Source organism: Eucyclogobius newberryi, unplaced genomic scaffold (genome assembly GCF_026437365.1).
Source record: "Eucyclogobius newberryi isolate DKJ021-1_F unplaced genomic scaffold, fEucNew1.0.hap1 SCAF_20, whole genome shotgun sequence".
Classification (NCBI taxonomy): domain Eukaryota; kingdom Metazoa; phylum Chordata; class Actinopteri; order Gobiiformes; family Gobiidae; genus Eucyclogobius; species Eucyclogobius newberryi.
In genome coordinates, this window is record NW_027315835.1 from 14,480,280 (window position 1) to 14,492,622 (window position 12,343).

The 12,343-nt window shown below is 44.1% G+C and overlaps 2 protein-coding genes across 2 annotated transcripts in view; one reads left to right on the forward strand and one right to left on the reverse strand.

Annotated features, from left to right (window-relative positions):
* jmjd1cb (jumonji domain containing 1Cb) overlaps positions 1 to 3,779 on the forward strand; it is an 80,342-nt gene extending 76,563 nt beyond the window's left edge. Inside the window, exons 27-32 of the mRNA XM_072455888.1 lie at positions 80 to 210; positions 289 to 411; positions 910 to 1,049; positions 1,121 to 1,297; positions 2,404 to 2,535; positions 2,929 to 3,779. Of these exons, the coding sequence (XP_072311989.1) occupies positions 80 to 210; positions 289 to 411; positions 910 to 1,049; positions 1,121 to 1,297; positions 2,404 to 2,535; positions 2,929 to 3,006 (781 nt within the window). The 3' untranslated portion in view covers positions 3,007 to 3,779. The remainder of the gene's footprint in view (positions 1 to 79; positions 211 to 288; positions 412 to 909; positions 1,050 to 1,120; positions 1,298 to 2,403; positions 2,536 to 2,928) is intronic.
* A 5,646-nt stretch (positions 3,780 to 9,425) lies between these two features.
* On the reverse strand, positions 9,426 to 12,001 carry cyp26a1 (cytochrome P450, family 26, subfamily A, polypeptide 1). Its single transcript, XM_072456524.1, has 7 exons — positions 11,484 to 12,001; positions 11,186 to 11,410; positions 10,832 to 11,113; positions 10,608 to 10,757; positions 10,326 to 10,460; positions 10,016 to 10,162; positions 9,426 to 9,936 (listed from the first exon to the last, which is right to left on the reverse strand). Exons 1-7 carry the CDS (start codon positions 11,670 to 11,672, stop codon positions 9,604 to 9,606), a joined length of 1,461 nt encoding a protein of 486 aa, XP_072312625.1. The 5' UTR covers positions 11,673 to 12,001; the 3' UTR covers positions 9,426 to 9,603.
* Positions 12,002 to 12,343: the final 342 nt, after the last annotated feature.

Consider the following 12,343-nt stretch of genomic DNA (forward strand, 5'->3'; position numbering starts at 1 on the left):
TGTAGACGTTGCATGTAGGGATGAAATTGTGATAAACATGGTTGGGTGTGTTGGTCATTTATTTTGTATTATATTTCAGATATGACGACCTGATGAAGAACCTACCTTTGCCAGAGTACTCTGACCCAGAGGGCAGCCTGAACCTAGCCTCTCATCTGCCATCGTTCTTTGTCAGACCGGATTTGGGTCCCAGACTTTGCTGTGCCTATGGTAGGCATAATCTTAACACCTGGACCCAAAAATACTCTGCCTTTGAATATTTTTACTCACTTGCTTTGGCTTGTACAGGTGTAGCTGCGTCACAGGACCAGGACTTTGGCACAGCAAACCTTCACGTGGAGGTCTCAGATGTGGTCTCAGTCCTGGTTTATGTGGGCATAGCCAAAGGCAATGGAGTCTTGTCCAAAACGGGTAAGACAAGGCAGGGTTTGTTATTATATTTAGAATATAAGAATATAGGATACAGGATAAATTGGAACATGTCTAGCTCCCAATATTTAAGATTGGGTTCATCATTATGTTAAGCCATCAAACTATTATTCATTCAAGTTAACATTATTAATATAATAGATATTGGTAGTTCTAATTAAAATTCTGACTAATTCAGATCTCAACTTGGACTCAACTGTTTCTCAGTTACAAAAACTGTTCTCAGAACTTAAAAATCAGAAAGGGGGATTGCCATCGTCAATGATCAAGATTCACAAACTAGGAAAGTGTTTGAGATGTGCAACAAAACAATACATGATAATTAGAATAGTAGAATATAAACAATGATAAAATAACAGGCATGCATAAAATTACTCAATATAAATATATAATATAAAATATAGGTAGTTCTATTAATATTGCTTTGACTTTTTGGCACATGGCCCATGGCACAAGCAGTTGATTTTATTTTTGGTACAGGAGTGTTGAAGCGGCTGGAGGAAGAGGACCTGGATGAGGGGGTCCGCCGGAGACTGAAGGACTCCTCCGAAACACCAGGGGCACTGTGGCACATCTACCTCAACAAAGATCTCGACAAAGTGAGAGAGTTCCTTCATAAGGTTGGTATCTGAACGCAGTTCCTTTCTGACTAGAGAAACTGTGCCGCTCATGTGTGTCTGTCTCCCCTCAGCTGTGTAAGGAGCAGGGGCTGGACATCTCTCAGGACCAGGACCCCCTTCGAGAGCATGGCTGGTACCTGAGCCGCAAGCAGCGCCAGCACCTCTTGGATCAGCACGGGGTTCAGGCCTGGACTGTGGTGCAGTTTCTCGGAGACTCTGTGATCATCCCAGCAGGAGCCATGCTCCAGGTACTGCGACACCTGTGGGACAAGTCACCTGGAAAGGGGGCGTGGTTAAAATAAGTGTTTAGCTCACACCTGAGAGTTGTTCATGAACAAACTCTTTGCACATTTTTATACAGATGCTTGTTCCTTACAGTGGTAATGCATTTTAATGTGTTTCATGCTTTGCCTTTAAGGTTCTACAGTGTGGTATTAATCATATCAATCTTGCATTAAATCAAGTACAGATGTTTTAACTACAAAAAAAAAACTAGCTGTGAGCGGTTTTGCCTCTCCACAGATGTTACCTGTAACTTGGCCCAGTGGTGCCGCTTGCCATGGAGATATGTTTAATGCAACATTTCAGGTTTCATGGAGACCAGAGCAAGTATCCCCACCACAAAAGTGACAAAGTTCTTTAAAGTGCATTTTGTTTAGTGGATTATACCCGTTTCTAAATATTTATCATAGTTCGCTATCAGACAAGTGGTATTTTATGAAGGAAAGGGGAAAACTGCAGGAAGTAGTTCTTTCCAATGGTGCAGTGGTTAAATTCATTGCACATGTGGGTTTTTGTCACGGCCTCGACAGTTTTCAGAATGTCTCTCTCTACCCTCTTTCTCTTTCCATTTTAGCTGAGCTGTCAAATTAAGAAAATGTGTCGTCTAACCTGCCATATGTACTTTAAAATGCGTGTAGATGTATAGATGTAGTATATATACTGTATATACTCTTTTTCTTTTCTTTGTACATGATTTAGTAGCCTTCTCTACTGTTCCTGTCCAAGATTTTTCTATGTTAGTACGAACCAAGTTCAATCTCTCCCTCTGCATTCAAGAGAAAGTGAAGCCCCTCCTCATGCCACTTTAGTCCTCCACAAACACAGAACAGGGCAAGCAATGCGAGTTCAACCAAAATCAATACACCTTGTAGTGCCAACGATTCCACTGGACCCCACTATCTGCTCACCCATGAGGCCCCCAAAATTACACTATGAGATTTAAACGTTGTTACATCCATGAAATGATTTACCAGTTGTCACTTGGTTGTTTAGTTCATGTGTTGTGGTGCTAGTCGTATGTAAATCACTCTCTTCTCGAGCCCTGAAGCTGACAAACGTGTTTTGCCCTCAGGTGCAGAACCTCCACAGCTGTATTCAGGTCATCAATGATTTTGTGTCTCCTGAGCACGTGGCCAACTCGTTCCAGCTCTCTCAAGAGCTGCGGCCCACCAAAGAAGAGGTCAACTACGAAGATAAGCTGCAGGTATGAGCCACGTGTCCAGCATATTTGGAATTTGTTTTATTTTCAGCATTTGCCATTTCAGTTTTTAAACCACTATTGATTGTACGCTGCACATTTAAAACACATTCAGGAGCATTAACTTTTGAGAAAAGAGTAAATTGTGCACTACTAAAATAATACAAGAATCACATTGCATTTCAAAACATGTTTTAAACGTCTATAATACAGGGTTCGCAGGGCTACACATACGGAAATGGGATATTAAGTTATTTGCGAATATTATCTAAAATGATGACCTATCCGATTGGCAGATTGTGACCACTCAAATTCACTTGCCATTTGGATGTGTCTTTGCTGTAATCATGTATTGCTTGTATTGTTCGAACTCTGACACGGCCTCTTGTGCTGAACCAGGTGAAGAACATTCTGTTCCACTGCGTGAAGGAGGCGGTGAGCGCTCTGAGGAGGAACAGCACTGAATCAGACACGTAACGCCCTGGTCCCACCGTACTTCCCTGTGCCTCCTCAGAGCTTTATGACACCAGTGGCAGGTTGCAGCACCTCCTCATGCGGGACACACTCGCAGCATCACCAGCAGAAGCTCCGCCCCCTCCCCTCGTCCCCATGGCAACTCGAGGCGAGGACCAATGCAATGTGTTTTCTTCTGTACTTTGTTTGTGTCCCTTTCTGTTGCTAATCGTTCACTCATGGTGACTCATTTCCTCTGTGAAGATGTATTTATTTCATAGTTTTATGAAAAGTTTTTAGAAAAAAAACCTTCTTGTAAATGTGACTTGTACAGTTTTTGAAATTGTAGTAGTTTGAGTTAAACGGCTCTACTGTGACAGAGGACACACTCGCACACACGCACACCAGCTAATGCCTGTAACTTTGGGAAACCATGCTCTATGTCCTCCCGCCATAACAAAGAACTGCCAAACTGTACAGACTGTAAGTATGATGTACAGAAAAAAGGCCTATTCACTTCAGCATTTGATGAAACGCAACAGTATTTACAGAAAAGATGTAATTTATTTAAGAAAATAATTGTCTGTTTGTTTTGTTAAAATTTACTATGGTGAACTTTTGAAGTTAAAAGATAATTGAAACTATATGTAAATATATATACATATATACATTCACTGAGGTATTTTTTTAAAACATGGCTTGCTTCAATTTAAAAATTTAAAGTGCAAGTGTTACATGCTTTGTACATTGAAGTTCAAAAGGGTTTTACATTTTCCATTAAAATGGATTTATCAAGAGCTTGGTGTGTTTTCGTTATTAATCTTATTCCGTGCATCTGTTTTACAATTATTGTTCAATCGCAATAGTTTATCAAATTACCTCCTACCCTCCCATTTAAAGATCACAGCATCCTGCAGCCATACTCACGACCAGCAGAGGGAGCCACAGATCCACGCACAGCGCATTCATTTAATGGACCCAGCCAAGGCACAGCCGTATATGACAATCCATGCGTATTATTATATTCATGCATTTATTAAATTTGTCAAAACGTATTTCATCAAAATATCCCTGAGACGACCTGAGTGAGCATGAGGACAGATGGAGTAGTCCGGTAAATTAGACACTTTTTGGTTAATCACCTGGGACTGGGACAGTTGTTTCAAGTAATGTTTGGCATTGTTTTCTGTTGCCATTGATCTGACTCACTCCATTTACTCCCAACTGTGGATGAAGACAAATGGACACGTTGCATTTTGTGGTGGTCTAAAGTGTAGGCCAATGCATTTTGATTATGGCGCAAAACAAATTCATAAATCAACTTGATTACAAAATAAATCGCCCAGAAGAGCCTGTTCACGGACGATGTAATGATGCAGGTCAGCTCAGGTCCATTGATGATCATTCAAACTTTTCCCATAAAAAAAAAAAAGAAAACAATAGATTTTACTCAGAACTTATTTAACTAATGAAAAACGAAAGCTATTCAACTGAATGCAGTCGGCTTCCGTATCCATTGGACAGGAAGTGGACGGCTCAAAGCTTGTGCGGCTCATTTGACCTAGTGACCCACTTTATCGGACTTCACGCACACAATAAAAACGTTCACATGTTGTATTGGTAAAGTCAGGGTGGTTAAACGTTTAGAAGGCGGCGGCACGGAGCAGTTCTGTGCGGGCGGCCCTCGTGCGTGCGGGTTATGCGGAGTACAGCCAGACCCGAGTTCACGCGGAGTTCACGCGCTGCACGCAGAGGTCACGCAGAGGTCACCAGTGGAGCGTCCGCACGAAGAGAGTGTCAGAGGTGGGTAGTAATGACTCACTTTTACTCACATTTACTTGAGTGTCTTCGTTATTGAATCCTACATTTTCATGGAACATTTTATTTAAGTCTAAAATCTGAGCTACTCTACGATGACTTTGAGAAGACTAGGAAGTGTTTACCTTTAGTCTTTGCTTTTGAAATAGCTTTATTTAATCTTTTAGCAGTCCTGTATTATTGCATTAATATTAGTAAAATGTACCACAGATGAATAGAGTAGGCCTACTTGGTATTTAGTTCTTACACTGATTCAAAGATAAAAAATAAAAACATAAAATTGTCATCTGCAATCTGAGAGTGCCACGCTTTGTCTGAATTCTTTCACTAAATGGCCTTTTTCTTTTCTCTTTTAATAAGTGATTATTATAAAGTTATTTTATAGTTTAGTCATCTTGGTAGTGATGGTCTGCTCTTTGCAGGGCAGCTCTAAAAGGTTTCAGAAGTTTGACCACTATCCTGTGAGCCTAAAATCTGGATATCGAATTACTCTGGTTGCACAGCATAAAACCATATACAAAAAAGTCTATATTAGAGACAAAGGTAGTACTTTTGTCTGTCCAGAGCCTGCTGAATGTCACTTATTTTGCTTCATTCAAGAAAATGTAGCAAGAAAATGCTTTTTGGGTGAACTATTTAGGCAGTTTGTTTCGGTTCATCCCATTTAAAAGACCCAAATCCCAAATGAATGTTACTAACCCATGCTCTTTGTAGCTTTAATCTGCTGATTGTGGTTGAGGAGCGTGAAACCCATTGGCCTGGGTCGCTGTGGAGTTCAACAGCAGCGTCCCAAGCAGAGGGTTGTACTCCCTGCTGAGACTTCACCATCTGAGCTCAGGTCAGACCCACGTGCTCTTTACCATTTGGCTGACTCAGAGTTGCCCTTCAATAAAAATGGACCCCAAGTGTTCTCTCACCTCTGGATAATCTGCCCGTTCACCAGGGATAGTGTCGCGTTAGAGAATTTCGAGATGGCATATACAGTGCATAAATATACTGTGTTTGAGCAGAGGACACTATAGTAACTGTAGGCTTTTCAAATAGCAAAGTGCAGGCATTCAAAGTGAGATGTGGATTTCATAGAGGGTAATCCTGCTGCCCTTAATGACTGTGTGGGGTTTCACGCAACACAGAAGAACACAAATGTAACAAAAACGAAAGCAGTGCAAGAAATCACTTGTCCTGGATCATTGCATCCCCTTTTGACTAAGAGGGATGACATATATTTAAGTTAAGAAACACTAATTGACAAATCAACACTGAATAATAACTTTAGTGGGGGGTGGGTGTGTGACTGGGGGTGAGACAGGGGTGAGGGTTTAAGTTAAGGGCAGATAGTCAGTCAGTTGAGGAAGGTGTGTGTCCTCTGAACGACCCTGCTCTGTATGTATGTGCACACACATGCATGCACTCACAGATGGAGAGGCCTCATTAGCCTGTACTGAGACTGTGCAACTAATTATTATTTTATTATTTGCAGATAACGGTCATCAGCTAGGGTCTTCTTGTTGACATTGTCTTTCAGTCAATCCTGTGGCAGTTAAAAGTATGTGTTTTGGAAAGGAGTTCAAATTTTGGAAGAATAAATTTGATTTTCTTTTGTATCTTTAAGGAACAAACTAAAAGTGTGTTGTCTATGGTCATGTTTATTTGTTATTAATAAGAACGAATAAAATTGAGAATTGTGACAGTTTTACATGTCATCGTGAATTCAGTCTAAACTTTCTGTTGGACATATGGATCAGATGAAATCCAGATGTAATCCTTTGAGCAGCACTGCTACCATCCAAAGGGTCCACACAGCCCACCACCCACACCTTGGACAGGGGGCCGCAGAGTTGACTGTTGCCCTTCCGCTCCATAGATTTCTCTGGAACATTGTAGCAGCAGGAGTGGAGGGGACAGGTGCTGTTGACAGGCTGCTTCCCGTGTCTGCTCTGCACACGGGGCCAAAGACACCTGTCAGTGTGGCCGGGTGAAATGCTGCGGAGGTGATGATGCTGGTTGTGTGTTTAGTGGTGGTTTAGTGGTGGCCCTAAACAAGATTTGTTTTTTTGGCCCATAAAATAACTAGTCTAGAAGCAAACAAAAAAAATGGGTTAAGTCATTTAGCCTGGGTTTATATTGCAATTTTATATTTTTGTATTTTGTTATTTTAAACCGAGTTGAGGCTGAGGTCAACAAACTCATTGCAGTCCTGAGCATCATTGTGATCGTTTTGAATTTGGGGACCTTGGTGAAGTAGCTCTGGACTCTGAACGCCTTGGTGGTGGTAATTATTTTCTGCACCGATTTACTTGATTTATTTATCATTTCTTATTTTTACTGTGTGTCTCCTGATGCTTGGAGTGGTATCCTCACTTTGCCTGATTCTCTTGTGACTTCAATGGGAAATGAATGAAGTCTCTACTGGGGCTAAACCGGTGGTGCTGGCTTTGTCCTTGCTTGTTATTTTCATAACTTATCAGATGACGCATGTTATTCCTTCTATCTGTGCCTATCGACCCCAACAGCAGTAGCAAGGCAAGTGTATGAATAATAAGCTGACTTGTATGTGGGTTATGTTGCGTCCCAAGTTTTCTGTGGAACTTGGGCAATCCGCTCATGTGCTCAAAGTTCAGGCCTGTCTCTGTTGTAAATATCTGAGGAATAGGGGAATATGTTGTGTACAGTAAGTACTGGTTGTGTGTGAATGTGACATGTGATGTTTGAGAAGTTGTTTGTCCAGAATGGCACTCCCTCAGTTTATTAGTCTTTACTTACAAAAACATAAGTTCAAGCCTCCTATTGGATAATTGCTGCATGGGTGATGAACTTTCAGCTGCAACGCTGTATTCAAACCCAGCTGATGCAGTGAGTGCAACATTTCAGAAACAACCATGTGGAAAGACCAATCCTGTGGTCATGGAAAAGATGTCTGTATGTTTGAGGAGGGTCAAATCTTGCACAAAATAAATCTAAGGAGAAGCAGTGAGAATCTTGGGGATGAGCTGGAGAAGGCTTTGTGCAGTGGTCGTAGGCTTTATTAGACAGGACAGTTCAGCATGAAATGGGGATGAGAGAGAAGGGAGGAGAAATTGTCAGAGCCGGGATTCAAACTCACAACTCTGAGGCCGGCTGCACATGGAGCCTGGCATATGTGCTGGCGCCTTAACCACTCAACCACCAGGCAGTATATTGCAGAAGCTTATTGAAACTATGCCTTAACAAGTGTGCTGTAATCAAAGGTGTGTGTGTGTGTGTGTGTGTGTGTGTGTGTGTGTACATTATGTATACAGTGTGTGTATACAGTATGTATACAGTGTGTGTACATTATGTATACAGTGTGTTATGTGTATATTTGATGTATATTTGCTTGGTTAGATGAGGCTGAACATGCCTCTTTGAAGCCCCCTAGTGGCGTGTGAGGCTTCATAGCTTCATACACAGAATAGAGACTGAAACAAATGGCCTTGAGCTGGTTGTGTGTGTCAAAGCCACATCCACTTCAGACCTCTCCACGGCCTCTAATGGATCCGGTCACAAAAATTAATTCATTTTCTCCCGCTTGTTCTGGGATCACGGGTGAGTCTATCTTTGGCCCTTAGGTCACATATTTCAATTAATAATGGCACAGGGTTTTTTTTTTATTTAGGTCTACTGGGGATGTTTGTTGTGCCACAAATCTTATTTTGATTGAAGGTAATAATTAATGTTTAGTATTAAGTGAAACTAGAATTAATTGCTGTAAATGGGTTTATTTTGATACGAATATGAGAGGACTGATCTATTCCAGGTCTACACTACTCTGGGTTCTGAAAGATCTAGCAAGAGCAGCAGATTCCCACAACTGTGAAAATCATCGTGCATGGTGTGGGCAGAAGTGAACCTTCACTTATCGCTCAGGGCAACATACCTCTCAGTGTAAATGCGTGGCCTCCATAGCTTCAGTTCAGAGCCATAAGAATGATTTAGTCTGCACCATGTTCCTGACCCACACCGACTGAAAGAGAGTGAACATGGAGCTCTTTAACTGTGAGCTGTAAATTGATGGAGAACAATGGACTGGAGGAGGAGAGGAGGCAAAGTTCAGAGAAGTTCACTGGTATCATTGGAGAGCAGCAGCAGTGTGGATAGGACAAGTGTGCATTAACGTGTCAGCTGCAATTTACTAGTACAATTTGGCATGAAGTTTGCCCTGGTCCTGATGACTTACAGTGCTCAGCATTTGTGGATCCAATATCACAAACACAAATGAACTTCACAGAAGAGTAATAAACAAAAGGCGTGACAAGTGCACAAAGCCCTGTGGCCCGCTGTAAAATCAAGCAGAGCTCAACTGCCACAACATGTAAACCACAAGAGTGCGACACATCCTCTGTGTGGAGGGCATGGGTTTGTTCTGTCTCCGCCCGTATCAGAGTCAGTGGTCTCTAAAATGATTGGTGTGAACTCAGTTTCACCCCGGCTGCACTCATCTGCCACAGTCATCAGTTCCATGCATTCCACATTTTGTCTTGTTTCCACTGCGTGTAACTAAATACCTGCAGGAGGCGGGCAAGGGACACTGACGTCATGAAGCCCACACACGCCTCTGATTTTGATTTACCATTATGAGATTTGATGTAAGAAAGAAATAAGAGCATCAAAATGTATTTTATTAAATAAAATCTCATACATTGTAGTAGTCACTTCAATAAGTGAAAAATATAAAGTAAAATCTACATATGTACATAGTCTATAATACATATGCTCATGGTACAAGTGTCCCATGTGCGGAGTGCCTCTGGTTATATAAACATATTTACAAAACTTGACAGCATTTCAGTTGTAACTCATGAACTTGGTGGGCAGATTGTCCACAGGGTACACCGTGGGCCCGGTCTTCATGGTAGGGGGCCCATTCAGGAGAGTCCAGTGGGACTTGGACACAAGCTCCACAAGAAAGATCTTCAGCAGGACTTTGGCAAACTCCTTCCCCACGCACATCCTGCTGCCCCCACCAAAGGGAATGTAATGGAAGCGGGCCGAGTCAGACGAGTGCTTGGACATAAAGCGCTCTGGCTGGAACTCCTCTTTGTGAGGAAAGATTTCAGCTACATCATGTGTGTCACAGATGCTGTAGATGACGTTCCAGCCTTTGGGGATCTGGTAGCCCTAAAATGAAACAATTATGAGTCAACACAAAGTCACACCATTGAACACCTAAACGCGGAGCGTGAAGGAATAAACATACATTGAGTTCAAACGTCTTGAGGGCAACTCTGAAACCACCAGGGACAGGCGGGTTGAGCCGCAATGTCTCCTTGATCACACAGCTGGTGTATTTGAGCTGCTCCAGCCACTCCATGGTGAGAACCTCAGGGTCCATGCCCTGCTCCTCCTGCAATAAACAGAAAACATGAGCATATCAGGGGAGTTTTCTGTGTAGACCTACACAGAAATACATTTGATAGTTTTGGTGTTCTCATAGATGTCATAGTTGTTAACTGAAATATTTAGGGACCTAGTTTTTTGGAAGGAAATGCATGAATACTGTGACTGACCTTCTCCAGGAGCTCTTGGCGGAGGCGGTTCACAGCATCAGGGTTGAGGCCCAGGAACATGACCAGCGAGGTGGCAGTGCTGGCTGTGGTCTCGTGGCCCCCAAACAACAGCTCTGTGGCCGACTCTTTAATGGCCTGCCAGAGAGACACCATAAACACCATGTACTACTGTGTGTGGTGCAAACACTTTTGACAACTGCAGTTTTCCCTGTCTTCGATGTGAAACGTGGTGATGAGCAAATGACTGGAACATTCACATAAGATTAAAGAGATGTGAAGTACCTGCATGCTGAGGGGTTCTCCGTTCTTGCAGCTGCTGTCAATGAGCTGCTGGAGAGCGTCCCGGGGCCGGGAGCCCTTCTCACAGTCCTGTAACTTCTGCTTGATGTTCTCCTCAATTTTGGAGTGGATGAAGTTCCTGGCCTTCAGCCCCTGTGATAGAGCACGTCAGTATAGAACAGACACACACTGGTAGGAGACAGGAGAGACTAGGTGGGTGAGCCTACCCGGTACAGGCCGCTGAAGGGCACGTCTATGGGCAGAGAGAAGAGATTTCGGATCATCTCCTCAAAGGCCTCCACCAGCTGCTGCTCCTGTGTTCTGATCTGCTCTGCCTGGAAGCCCAGAAGGACCCTCATGGCAATGCGGAACATGAGGCGTTTCACATCAGGGTAGACCAGCACACAGGCATCCCGGGACAGCCAGTCCTGCACCGCCGCCCGTACCTCCTCCTGGATCACAGGGACGTACAGCTCCAGCGCCTCCCTGGAGAAAGCCCGCATGATGGCCTGCATGGGACAGAGAGGTCAGGGGACTGCAATAGAACTGAAAAAACATCTCCCATGAAGAAGACACCATACCTTCTTCTTAGACTTGTGCTGTGACCCGTGCATGCTGGACAGAGTGTCTGAGCCCAGGATGGTGCGCACAGAAGCGGGCCACTGAACGGAGACGAGCCGGTGCTCCCCGGTCAGAATTTGCTTGACGTTGTCTGCCCCCATGACCCGCACGGTGGGATTCCCGAACAGATGCGTGCGGTAGATATAGCCGTACTTCTGGCGCTTCATACGCAGAAACTTTCTCCTCTGCAGAAAATGATGATATTTGAGTTGAACGTGCTTAAAATAAACAATGTAGAAGGCCAGGTGTGGCGCTTACCTGGAGGATGAGCTGCAGCGTCTCTCCGAGGAAAGGCAGACCCATGGAGCCCGGGGGCAGGGGCCGAGGGCAGCCGGGGTCCCGGCCTCTCAGAAGGTAAACTTCCCATAGCTTAAGCCCCACTAAGAAAAGAAGCACAGGCAGAACTAAAGTGCAGAGGAAAGTGGCCAGCAGCGTGTTCAGAGCCATGGCGCAGTGACGAGTTCTCGGAGGGTCTGACAGCCGTGCCGCCGTGAGGCCTCTTATAGGCTCCTCACTCTCCTCCCTCACATAAATTAGTTCACACAAAGTTCATCTTTAATTGTGGCTGTCAATGCCCCGCCTACAACCTGTGCTGCTGGTGCGCTCCACCATTTGTTCAGTCGCAGCTTTAATCCGTGCCTCCTGTAGCAGCGGCATTTCACTGAGAAAAGGTGCTGCTTTCAGTAAGACAATGTGAGGACCAAGACGTCTTTGTTTTGCGAGAGGCCTCTTTAGGCCTCCGCAGTGCTAATCTGCCTCAGGGTGGACCGCATTCACCCCAGAGCCAACTCTCCACAGTCTCCACAGTCTCCACAGTCTCCAGTGTCTCCAGTGTCTCCACAGTTCCACCGCGCATTAATCCGCCTCCCGTGAACCCGGCTGCTGTCATTCAAAGTGCGGCTCTGGAGCCTGACGCTCCGCTCTGCTCCGTGACTTAGAACTACAGCTCGGACCAGTTTGCAATTCTGAGAATCCAGCAGTAAATCTGGAGTCATGTTATAAAGTTATACCAGCCCCAGGTTCAACCCTGGGTCAGTGGCTCGCACGCGCGCAGGCGCGCGAGGTTATCCTCGGGCTACGCACAGAGTAAACAGAGGCGCATCAGCGTAAAGTGTTTT

Coding starts and splice junctions, on each gene's coding strand:
- cyp26a1 (XM_072456524.1), bottom strand. CDS start 11,672: ATGGCTCTGAACACGCTGCTGGCCACTTTCCTCTGCACTTTAGTTCTG. Junction 11,114..11,185: donor AGCACAAGTCTAAGAAGAAG/GTATGGTGTCTT, acceptor TGTCCCATGCAG/GCCATCATGCGGGCTTTCTC. Junction 10,163..10,325: donor GCCAAGAGCTCCTGGAGAAG/GTCAGTCACAGT, acceptor TGTTTATTGCAG/GAGGAGCAGGGCATGGACCC.